Source organism: Physeter macrocephalus, chromosome 16 (assembly GCF_002837175.3).
Source record: "Physeter macrocephalus isolate SW-GA chromosome 16, ASM283717v5, whole genome shotgun sequence".
Lineage (NCBI taxonomy): Eukaryota > Metazoa > Chordata > Mammalia > Artiodactyla > Physeteridae > Physeter > Physeter macrocephalus.
The window spans coordinates 102007588-102019601 of NC_041229.1; the positions used below are offsets into that span (position 1 = coordinate 102007588).

General features: G+C 59.3%; 2 protein-coding genes across 3 annotated transcripts in view; one reads left to right on the forward strand and one right to left on the reverse strand.

Moving 5' to 3' along the window:
* The window catches only part of LOC102977586 (ADP-ribose glycohydrolase MACROD1), a 117194-nt gene that overhangs the window by 62717 nt on the left and 42463 nt on the right, over nt 1-12014 (reverse strand). The gene's annotated exons all lie outside the window — the stretch shown is intronic.
* Nucleotides 9817-11929, forward strand: FLRT1 (fibronectin leucine rich transmembrane protein 1). Its single transcript, XM_007102588.4, has one exon. The coding sequence runs from the start codon at nt 9832-9834 to the stop codon at nt 11854-11856; it is 2025 nt and encodes a 674-aa protein (XP_007102650.1). The 5' UTR covers nt 9817-9831; the 3' UTR covers nt 11857-11929.

The following is a 12014-nucleotide window of genomic DNA, read 5'->3' on the forward strand; positions in this document are numbered from 1 at the left end:
ACAGACAAAAGGGCCGAAGTTGAAAGAGGGCAGGGAGGCCACCCTCCCCAAGGGTGGGCGCCCGGCCCTAGGGCATGCCTGGAGAGCAGGGGCCCAGAGCACCCTCAGGTCGCGCACGGGAGCCCCGGGGCTGCGGGGGGCACCCCTGCAGGCCGCTCACGCAAACCCCTCATTCCAGGAGGAGAAGCCAGCAGTGTCGGCAGCCTAGGGCGTGGGAGATGCTGCTCCGGACCCGCAGCCACGTCTGAACACGAGGAGCCCAGCAGAGCGAAGCACAGGGTCTCCTCCCTGAGCCCCGGGTGCCCCCAGCACCACCCAACACCCCAGGTCTGTGGTCCGCACCCTGAGCGCCAAGGCTGGTGGGCTGGAATGTAAGCACGGCCCAGGCCCACCTCGACGGAAGCGCAGCATCCAGAGCTGCGGGCTGCCAGGCTGCAGCGAAGGAGGTAAGGCGGAGGCAGATGGGCTCCGGTGGCCCAGGAAGGCCCGGGGGCTCCTCGTGCCCAGAGAGGGCACAGGACACATGGGGCCTGTCCTCTCCGGGCTGGGTTGAAGGTCTGCAGCTCCACCCCACCGACCCCACACATGCGGATGAAGCAACTGGTGGCATCTGCTTGCCAGGGGAGGGGTCCTTTGCTACCTGGTGGCCCCTGTGCTGCTGGGCTCTGCCCCAGGGTGGGTGGACCCAGGATGTAAGGGAGTGACCTTTCCTGGAGGAAACTCCTGCCCCTCCCAGCCGTTGCCCCTTGGGGGAGGTCTCACTCTGAGCCCTTCTGAGTTCTGACCAGAGGGGGCAGCCGTGAGGCCTTGGAGAGGCAGGACCTTTGGTGAGCTAGCCACTGGCCATGGCACCTGCTGCCCTCCAACTGGAGAGGGTCCACAAGTCCCCTCCATTCAAGGCCTTCCCGTGCCCTGTCCAGGAGAACCCAGGGTGCGGTTGATCCAAAGCCACCATCCAAGGCCTTGCACCTGCCGGCCCTTAGGCATCATCTGCTCCGGCCTCCAGTTCAGCCCTTTTGTTGGTGAGAGTGGCCTGATGGGGCCCAGAGATGGGCGGTTATTGCCCTAAGGCCACACAGCAGGCGGTGGCAGCGGTGGCGCGGTCTGGCTAGGGGTGTGTGTGGGGGGGGGGTGGGGCCTACTTCTCTGGCTACCCAGAGGCCAGGAGGGAGGGTTCATGCCTCCCCAAACCCAAATCCCAGAAACCCCAGACCACCTCTATCGGCAGCGCCCTGGGCAGGGCAGGGAAGCCCCAATTCATTACCAAGATGGAAAATGACAATTCCCCGCACTCTTCCCCAGGAGAGGGGCTGATTTATGACGGCGCCAGGGCCTGGGACATTTGTCAGCGCCGCACTGCACGCACGCCGTCTGAGGGGGCATTAATAGCCGTGTTATTAGCCACCAGCGTGAAAGATGCCCTGCGGATCGGCTATTTGCTGTTATTTATTATAACGGCGCACCAGCCCGGCAGCGGGGCCGTGAGGCGTCGTGAGCTCGCTGGAGCCCGAGCTCGGCCCCTGCCCAGCCGGCCTCCCTTCCCCCATCCCTACCTACCGCCCCATCACTTGCTCCTATTCTCCTCCCATCTCCTAGGAGAGACTGCTGGGTAATTCCTGGGGCTGAGGCCAAGCCAGAGGCGGGCAGCAGCAGGCCTGCACCCCAGATATTTATGGAGCACCTGCTCGGTGCTGGGCTCTGCCTCTGCTGAGCTTCCCTCCATCCCGAGGCAGGAAAACAAAGACCAGCTTACTGGGCTCTGGGGCCAGACAGAGGTTGGTTAGCACGCTGGCCCTCCAGCTGTGAGCAGTGTGACCCTGGGGACGTCCCTTCCCTCCCCTGAGTGTGCTCCCCTTTGTGCACTGGGGACACAGGCTCTGCAGCGCTGTGGCCAGCTGGAAAGGAGAGGCGTTTGTGCAGGGCTGAGCCCGCAGCAGGTGCTCAGCTTTGCCAGCTACTGCGGGACTGACCCCACAGGGCTAGAGGGGTCTGCAGACCTGCTGGTGGGCAGCCCCCATTAGATCCTGCTTGAGCTGGATACTGTCCACCATGATCCTCTCCATGCCAACCCTTTGGGAAAGGGTTTGAGAGTTCAGTGCCAGGGCCAGAGGAGGGAGGCAAGAGAGAGGGCTGTTCATGGCTGCTGGAGGGTCCTCTCTGCCCTGGAGCCATCCCTTCTCCTCTCTGGGCCTCAGTTTTTCCAGGGTCCTCTACCTCCCTGATTCCAGGGTCCTGAGGGTGAGTTCCACGCTTGTGCGTATCTGCGGGGGTGGGAGGGAAGGGGCCATCTCTAAGAAAGCGGGGCCAGCCTCCGCGCCTGGAAGCAGACCTGCAGTTGGACAGGGCCTGGTTGGCCAACCCACGTCAGAGCAGACGAGAGGAGACAGCCAGGGGTTTTCCCTGGGTTTGCTCCCTCGGGGCCTGGGGTGGCCCCACCGGGCAGCTGAGGAGGGCAGGTAAGACACCTGGGAAAGGAAAGCCTGGGTTTCCGTCCAGCTCCTCCACCACCTGCTGCACAATTCAGACCTACCCCTTTGCCTCTTTGGGAGGCCGTGATGAGGGCGCCTGTCATTATTACCTCCCGGCGTTGGGCTGACAGAGGGCCAGCCTCCCTCTTCTCTCCCACTGCCTGTCCTGGCTTTCAGATTCCGGGGCCTCCCTTTTGGCATCCCCATTCATTCATTCATTCCTTCATACATTCATGCAACAGGTGTTTATGAACACCTCTGATGCCAGGCTCTATACTAGGCCAGTGAACAAGACAGAACATATTCTGACTTGTAGAAGTTTACATCCTAGTGGGAGGGCTTGACAGTCAACTTGTGAAAAACAACGGGGGGAGGGGAGGGGTCGCCCCAAGAACAGGGCCTGCATGTGGGGGATGCCACACAGCTCCGAGGGGAGCCCCAGCCCCACCCAAGCCTCTGCCTTATGATCAGTAAGCATCACCACTCCCAGTCTTTCCTGATCACCCGGCTCCTCTCCCAGCCCCTGGCTGTCAGGATCCCGCTGGCTGCTGAGAAACCCAGCAGTGCAGAGCTAGGGCCCCCGCCCTGTTCTCTGGGCTGCCCCCCACCCAGAATAACAGCCCTGAGGCCCTCCTCCTACCTTCTGAAAAACCCCTGACCTTTCCTTTTTCCTTCCCAGGAGGAATTAAGCCTCAGTCTAGGCAGCTTTACTAAAAATGCACACAGACAGACAGAAATATAGGTGCAGGAACATCTTATTAAATAATACAGAGAAAGAAAGAAACAAAATTACATGTGTCTCCTTTCATCCCCCACAACCCCTCCTGGCCCTGAACAGTTTAATATTGAACACTGTTATCAATATAATTAACCTCCTAAGGCACAATTTTAAAGTCTTGTTTTTTAAAGCAATTTGCATTCTCTGAAGTTCAGGACATCCCGCCGCCCGCCGCAGCCCAGACGGCCTACGCGGTGAGGTGAACTCCAGGTACATTTTTAGTGGATTTGCGTACCTGTCTGTAGTTATTTACCGCCAGTGATAACAGCTGAGGCATAATGCAGACGGCACGAAATTAGAAAAATAATTAACTTTAGGTTTTAAAAGAATCCCACCCCCTTCCCCCATGCATTCCAAGTTCTCAATGGCACCCGCAGCCGAGATCAGGAGCAGAGCTGTGCCACGCAGGGTCGGAAGGGCCTTGAGGTCATGGCACCCTGCCTGAAGGAGGGGCCTCCAGTGGGCCTGCACCGGGCTGGGCAGGAGCAGGCCCGGGGCTTCTGCCTGAACGAGGGTGGGCTCGGAAAAGCCCCACTCACACAAAAGTCGCAAGTCCACCTCCTGCATGCAGTTCACATCTCCTGGACCTGCAGCAGGCCCTCTGCTCAGCACCCAGGGCAGTAGATAGTTTATGGTCCCATTTTACAGATGAAGGCCTGAGACCCAAGGCCACTCTTGGTTTGTGGAGCAGCTGAACTGATCCCAGGCAGGCCTTCTCAGGAAAGGGGCTTCCTAGAGGGGAGCTCTCCCCAGGCCCCCGTGAGCACCAGGAGGTAGAGGCTGGCCCCCCTGCCTCTAGGCCCTCCTCCCTCCTTGCTGCTTGTAGCTGAGCCCCGAGAGACAGTGTCAGCTGGTGGAGGAGAAAAATGCGGGGTCCCTCATTGCTTTAGACAAAGGTTTGCTAAGGACCCATCACAGGTTTGGAGGTGACCCTGCTCTGGTGGAACTCTCAGCCCGGTGGGGAGGTCACTGCTTCCTGTGGGGCAGGGGTCCTTCTGGAGCTGAGAAACTGCTTCCGCCCCCAGTCTGCCCTGCACACCTCGCTCCTGCCTCGGGCCCTGCTCTGCCAGTAAGGACCCGAGGGCCTGGCAAGGTTTAGGGAAAACACAATGAATTCTTCTTGCTGAAGGGAGGGCGTGGGAGGGTGCACAGAAAGCGGGAGGGGGAGGGGCTTCCCTCTGTCTGAGCTGTGGCCCCCTTGCCCACTCGTGTCTGCCCTCCCTCTTTCTGAAGTTCAGCCAAGGCAGGTGGGTGGCCACCCTGAGTGGGTCATAGGAGGACCTTGGGGTCCCTCCCAGGGACAGGGTGTGGCAGCCCTTCTTTCCAAAACCTCCAGGCCTGTGCCGGGCACTCCACACAACCCCTCCCTTGTCATCTTCCCAGAAGAGTGGGGTTCTCAGCGACACGTTACAGATGAGGAAACTGAGGCCCAGAGAGCGTCACTGGAGGTCACACAGCTGAGGACTGGTGAGGTCAGATTCAAACCTAGCCCTGGTGTCCTCTCCCCGCTTCTAGTCTACACGCCTCCTTCTCGGGGTCAGTGCCACCTGGAATTCTCTGATTCCCATAGTGGGGACGGAGACTGTACCTGGCACGTCGGGGGACGCAGCATCAGGACATCCTCACGTGAGCTGCCTTCATTGGCAAATGGGGAGGAAGGCCAGGACTGGGAGGCAGGGGGAGGCCTATCCAGACTTCCCTCTACTGCCTGGGATGCCCAGCTCCCTCCTGCCACGTGCCCCCACCCCTGCTCAGCCCCTGGCGCGTCATGTCTAACCGTGCCCCCCTCCCCAGAGCCTGTGGCGGTAGATGCCCTCTTCTATCCAGCGTGCCAGGGCCTGTGCTGGGCCTGGGGTCCTGCAGCTGCCCTCCTGCCCTCACTCTGACTCCCCAAGAAGAGCCCGCCCCCCCCAGAGGGCCGTGGGTCTCTGGCAGCCCCAGCTTGATGGGATTTGTGAAAGACAACGGGGCAGAGCGCCAGGAGGCCAGGCGTCTCCAACAGGGAGGCACCTCCATCCAGTTGGCAGGTATTTACAGATATTACTCAGGTCCGACTACCACCAGTCAAGTGGGTATGGGAAGCAGAGCCAGACACAACTTGGGAGGCTTCGTGGAGGGGGCGTCCAAGCTGAGGCCTGGGGGGTGAGCAGAAGCTGGCCTGGCGAAGCTTGAGTGGGGAAGGTGTGTTGGTGTTCAAGAAGCAGGAGCAGCACGTGCAAAGGCCCAGAGGCAGCACAAGGGAGAGCAGGCTTCGGGGCAGTGCCTCTACCCTAGCTTGGGGGGGACAGGGCTGAGGATGCACAGTTTGAGGCTGGGGAGACCCAGCATCACAGAAATGACAGGGAGTCTCTGCCAGGAAGCAGCTTGGCCTACAGCCTCCCAGTCTACCCTGGAGGCACAGCTGGGGCAGGGGAGTAAAGAAAGGGCCTCTGGATTGCAGAGGAGAGAGACAAGCAGTTAACACAGAGGCTAGACCGGTATGCCTGGAGCAGTCAGAGAACTACAGCAGCCTTTAAACCTCATGCACTTAGAAGGGTGCACTTTGCAGGTATTAGCTCACTGAATGCTCAGTAGTGAGCTCCCCTCTAAGGGGAACTTGATGACTACATTTATAGATAAGGAAACTAAAGCTCAGAGAGGGCAAGTAACTTGCTCAAGATTTCACAGCCTGGAAGAGGGAGAGGCAGTACTCGAACCCAGGTGTCTCTGTCCTAGATGGCAGGAGCTAGCAACTGACAGAAAATGCCAAGAATGACGCCCCAGGTCACCTCTCGGCTAGTGGGGGTCTGGATACCTCTAGTCTGAGCCATCTCACTGCTCCCCTCCCCCACTTCCATCGCACGCCAAGGATCCGGCTGTCAGTCATGGAGCTGGCAGGTCATAACTCACACCATGCTGAAGTCTGAGGGATTCTCGCAACAATGAAAAGTGACCCCGTAAAAGACGGGCGATTTACCGGGTTTAATTTGATGGCCACATAAACCATCAAACACAAAACAAGGGGATAAAAGGGCCTCGTGGTACCCGGGCAATTAAAGGGCTCCTCAGGCAAGGCACGCTGTCTTCCTCCCCACCCCAGGCCCCTCCCTGCCTTCCTGGAGCCAGGGCTCAGCATCGGGGGGCCTTGGGGAAGCGGACGGCAGGGGAGACTCAGCCAAGATGGATGAGGGCCGCAGCCAGGGGAAGAGAAAGGCCTTGGGTCCCTGCCTCCCAAATGCTTCTTGGTTATCCATCAGGCATCTCTGAAAGGCGTAATTTAGACTCTATTATGATGCCGGGGCCTCTGGAGGCTGAGGGCTACGGCCATGAGATGAGCGGTCACCGGGAACTGATGTTCATGCCAGAGAAGGCGGTCTGGCCTCGTCGTTGGCCTTAACAAGTCTGCCCCCTGCTCAGGGCACTGCTCCGGAATCTGCGAGCCCAGGGGCCGACAGCATCCCTTGTGCCAGGACTCAGAGGAGGGTGTGCGTCCTCTGGCCAGATGCTGGGGGCCTGGGCAGAGGTGCTCCCGGGCTCAGACCTGACCCCTGAGACCAAGGCAAGGTGGCCTTGAGCAGGCCTGAGCCTTCCTGTCCCCAGCACCCGCCCTGGCCCTGCCTCTTTGCTCATAAGCATCTTGAGACAGGACCTCCGGGCTCCATAACCTTCATGGCTCTGGCTTTGTGCAGAGGAAGGGACAGATGTGCAGCTGGAAACCTGGGCTGGCTGTGACCTTGAACGGGCCCTTCACCTCTCTGAGCCTCAGGCTGCTCAGCTGTAAAATGGGACCGAGGACCTGTGTGTATGCGACAGGTGGGTGCAGATACAAACATGTGCCTGTGAGGGCGTTGGGCAGGGCCTGGCCAGAGGGTTGCCCCTCATGCCTGGGTTTATCCCTGTACAAACCCACCGAGAGCCGGGAACACATGTGAGGGAAGCAAAGACCGACTCCAAGTCCCAAGGCGCAGGGGTGTGAGTGGAGTCGTGACCCATCGACTAGGGACAACCTCCAAAGAAGCATCAGGAGTAAGTAGGCAAATGTCCTCAGCCCCTCAGGCCAGCTGCGGCGGCTGGGAGGGGGCTTGAGCTGGCTTCAGAGGCCCAGAGTGTTGGTCACAGTCTCACCAGTCCCCCTTCCTCCCAGCTTCCCTCGGGACCCCATCCCCCTCTGGCTCCTTGCGCAGACCCTGTGCACCCTTCCCCCTCACCCTCACTTGCTTCCAGCCAGGTGTCCTCGGCTGGCCCTCCACCTGCCTTCGGTCCACCTCATGGATAAAGCTTCATTCCGCTAACAGGCCCTGAGCAGAGTTAGTGCGTTAGCCACGGGCAAAGCCTGAGCTCCCTCCAGAAGGCCTCGGAGCTGCCGGCAACCTGGGCAAAGGCCCCTGTAATGCAAATGGGGCAAGAGTTGAGGGGTCGGCAGGGAGCAGGGCAGAGGCATTCTTGCCTTGCCTGGCACCTCAGCCAGCTCCCTTCTGTCCTTGGGTGGTCACTGATGGCAAGCCACACCAGGCCTACACAGCCCACAGTCCCTGCCCTCGAGCACCCGAAATTTAGTCAGGGACCTTAAAACACTGGTCACTAAATAGTGCAAGCCTCAGCCCACAGAGATGGGCGTGAGATGCAGCACCACAAGCCTAGTGGTCAAGATCCTGGCTTAGGTTCTTCTTCACCACTTATCAAGTGATCTCGAGCAAGTTAACACCTCCGAGCTTCAGTTTTTTCATCTGTTAAATGGGAATAAAAAGGGCACTGACCTGACATTTGCTGGAAGGATTAAATGACTTGAATATTCACAAAATTCTAGGTGAGACCTTTATTATAGTGTAAGCTACTATCCCACTAGAATAGAATCCCAAGTGGCTAGAACACAGGTTGGCACATGGTAGGTGCTCAATAAAGACATGTTGAATGGCTGGATGGACAGATGCATGGATGGATAAGTGAGTGGGTGGGTGGATGGATGGATGGATGGGTGAGTGGGTGGATGGGTGAGTAGATGGATGGATAGATAGGTAAATAGGTGAGAGGGTGGGTGGATGGGTGGGTGGATGGATGGATGGATGAATGGATGATGGAAGGATGGATGGAAGGATGGATGGATGGATGGATGGATGAGTGGGTAGATAGATGTATAGCTGGGTGGATGGATAGATGGATGGGTAAGTAGGTGGATGGGTGGACAGATGGGTGGATGGAGCAGAGGGAAGCTCTATATGACATGAGGAAGACCTAGCAGAGGAGGAGACGTTTGAGCGTGGTCCTGAAGGGTGAGGAGCAGTTTGCTAGACGGAGAGGAGCAGTCCAGGGATAGAGAGGGACAGAAGGAAGAAGGGTTTGACACGGTTGAGAAATGGAGACACAGGGTCCCTGGGTCATGGGAGTGAGGGCCCCGCCGTCTCATTCAGTGAGTGCGTCCCAATTCTGCTCTGCACTCCAGGGCTGCCCTCCAGGCTGCGGCCTCAGCTCAGGCTCCCAGGGGCCATTGTGTCTCACACTGAAAAGCGTTTGTGAACCTGGAGTTATAAAGCAGACCTTTGCCGGCTGCATGAACACCACTTCCCCACTGAGGCTGAAAGATAATTTCTCTTTAATTGATTTTTTTTACCACTATGAACAGTAACGTAATATGAGAAAAATCTACACTGCAATTTTTCCATTTGCGAAAACCAAAATTACACCTTGCAGACAATTCCCTCAGAGCGTGGACCCCTCCCTCCTTTTATTTGTTTCCTGTCTTTAAATGCAAGAAAACAGATACACACGTTTTTCAAAATAGCTGAAAATTTCGTGATTTAGGAAGGGGGCAAAGTATGGAATAATTTCCCACATTACATGGAACACAGTAGGAAGGGCACCGCTGATAGAAAGAGATTTCTGTAAAGCCATGGGAAAGCAGTTCTGTTGACACCTCATTCTTCTGTCTATAAGATGCACAAGTGACAAACAGGACATGTTGTTTTAACACCAGACGATGAAGCGCCCCACTTTCCCCTGCTCGCCAGTGAGGACGCTGGCAGATTCTTTTTGCAGGTTCTAGTGACGCCCCTCCCCCACCTCGAGCTCACAGGCCTCGCAGAAACAAGCTTTCCCTTCAGTCCCTGGTTCCGAGCCAGAGAGGGATACGAGATCCCTGTTCCAATGAGAAATGGTGGCTCTAAATCCATCCCATCAACACTGAGCAGCCACTTTCAGCATCAGCCATAAAGACTGGCTTAGCGTGGGATCTTGAAAGAAGAGACTGAAACTGCAGCCCGGCTCCCAGTCAATTAACGTCACGAGGCCCACGGCCACAGTCCGGGAGGGCCAAGGCCACGTCTGTCTCGTTCACGGGCAGCATCGTTGCTCCCGCTGAGATTAACGTTAGCCAATGTCATTAGAGGCTGACCTCAGCCCGAGCTATCACCTGTGATGTACACTTGACATTTGGAAGGGCCACGGGGCATGCACCTTGAGGCCTGACCTCTGCCCCGCGGCCTCGACTGCAGCCACCCCTCAGCGGCAGGTGGGGGGACACCCGACTCGCTCTCACCGCACGTGTCTTGTGCTCCTTGCAGGTGTAGAGGCTGCAAGTCCAGTGGGGCCCGGCTCCCCCAGCCGTCCACCATGGTGGTGGCACACCCCACTGCCACCGCCAGCACCACGCCCACGGCCACCGTCACGGCCACCGTCGTGATGACCACAGCCACCATGGAGCTGCGGGACTGGCTCTTCCTCTGCTATGGGCTCATCGCCTTCCTGACGGAGGTCATCGACAGCACCACGTGCCCCTCCGTGTGCCGCTGCGACAACGGCTTCATCTACTGCAACGACCGGGGGCTCACCTCCATCCCCGCCGGCATCCCCGACGACGCCACCACCCTCTACTTGCAGAACAACCAGATCAACAACGCCGGCATCCCCCAGGACCTCAAGACCAAGGTCAACGTGCAGGTCATCTACCTCTACGAGAACGACCTGGACGAGTTCCCCGTCAACCTGCCCCGCTCCCTGCGGGAGCTTCACCTGCAGGACAACAACGTGCGCACCATCGCCCGGGACTCGCTGGCCCGCATCCCGCTGCTGGAGAAGTTGCACCTGGATGACAACTCCGTGTCCACCGTCAGCATAGAGGAGGACGCCTTCGCCGACAGCAAGCAGCTCAAGCTGCTCTTCCTGAGCAGGAACCACCTGAGCAGCATCCCCTCGGGGCTGCCCCGCACGCTGGAGGAGCTGCGGCTGGATGACAACCGTATCTCCACCATCCCACTGCATGCCTTCAAGGGCCTCAGCAGCCTGCGGCGCCTGGTGCTAGACGGCAACCTGCTGGCCAACCAGCGCATCGCCGACGACACCTTCAGCCGCCTGCAGAACCTGACCGAGCTCTCGCTGGTGCGCAACTCGCTGGCTGCCCCGCCCCTCAACCTGCCCAGCGCCCGCCTGCAGAAGCTCTACCTGCAGGACAATGCCATCAGCCACGTGCCCTACAACACGCTGGCCAGGATGCGTGAGCTGGAGCGCCTGGACCTGTCCAACAACAACCTGACCACGCTGCCCCGCGGCCTGTTCGATGACCTGCAGAACCTGGCCCAGCTGCTGCTCCGGAACAACCCCTGGTTCTGCGGCTGTAACCTCCTGTGGCTGCGGGACTGGGTGAAGGCACGGGCGGCCGTGGTCAACGTGCGAGGCCTCATGTGCCAGGGCCCTGAGAAGGTCCGGGGCATGGCCATCAAGGACATCACCAGCGAGATGGACGAGTGTTTCGAGGCGGGGGTGCAGGGTGGAGCGGCCAACGCCGCCGCCAAGACCACGGCCAGTGACCACGCCTCTGCCACCACGCCTCAGGGCTCGCTCTTCACCCTCAAGGCTAAGAGGCCGGGGCTGCGCCTCCCTGACTCCAGCCTCGACTACCCCATGGCCACGGGCGATAGTGCCAAGACCCTGGTCATCCACGTGAAGCCCCTGACGGCGGACTCCATCCGCATCACGTGGAAGGCCACGCTCCCCGCCTCCTCCTTCCGGCTCAGCTGGCTGCGCCTGGGCCACAGCCCAGCCGTGGGCTCCATCACGGAGACTCTGGTGCAGGGGGACAAGACAGAGTACCTGCTGACGGCCCTGGAGCCCAAGTCCACCTATATCATCTGCATGGTCACCATGGAGACGGGCAACACCTATGTGGCCGACGAGACGCCCGTGTGTGCCAAGGCGGAGACGGCCGACAGCTACGGCCCCACCACCACACTCAACCAGGAGCAGAACGCCGACCCCCTGGCGGGCCTGCCCGTGGCAGGCATCATCAGTGGCGCCGTGGCCCTCGTCTTCCTCTTCCTGGTCCTGGGGGCCATCTGCTGGTACGTGCACCGGGCCAGCGAGCTGCTGACCCGGGAGGGGGCCTACAACCGGGGCGACCGGAAAAAGGACGACTATATGGAGTCGGGGACCAAGAAGGACGACTCCATCCTGGAGATCCGCGGCCCCGGGCTGCAGATGCTGCCCGTCAACCCTTACCACAGCAAAGAGGAGTACGTGGTCCGCACCATCTTCCCCTCCAACGGCAGCAGCCTCTGCAAGGGCGCGCACACCATCGGCTACGGCACCACGCGGGGCTACCGGGACGGTGGCATCCCCGACGTGGACTACTCCTACACATGATGCCAGCACCCGGCTCCTGCCTCCTCCTGGTGTGGCGCCTGTGTGGCTTTGACCAGCCTGCTGCCATCTGACAGAACAAGGAAAAGAAATTCCACGATGACTTTCCCATCAGAAAGCAGAGTTTGGGGAGGGTTGACAATTTTGTAGAACACAACAGT

Bases quoted from the DNA above. Each gene is read 5' to 3' on its own strand.
- FLRT1 (XM_007102588.4), top strand. From the start codon at position 9,832: ATGGTGGTGGCACACCCCACTGCCACCGCCAGCACCACGCCCACGGCC.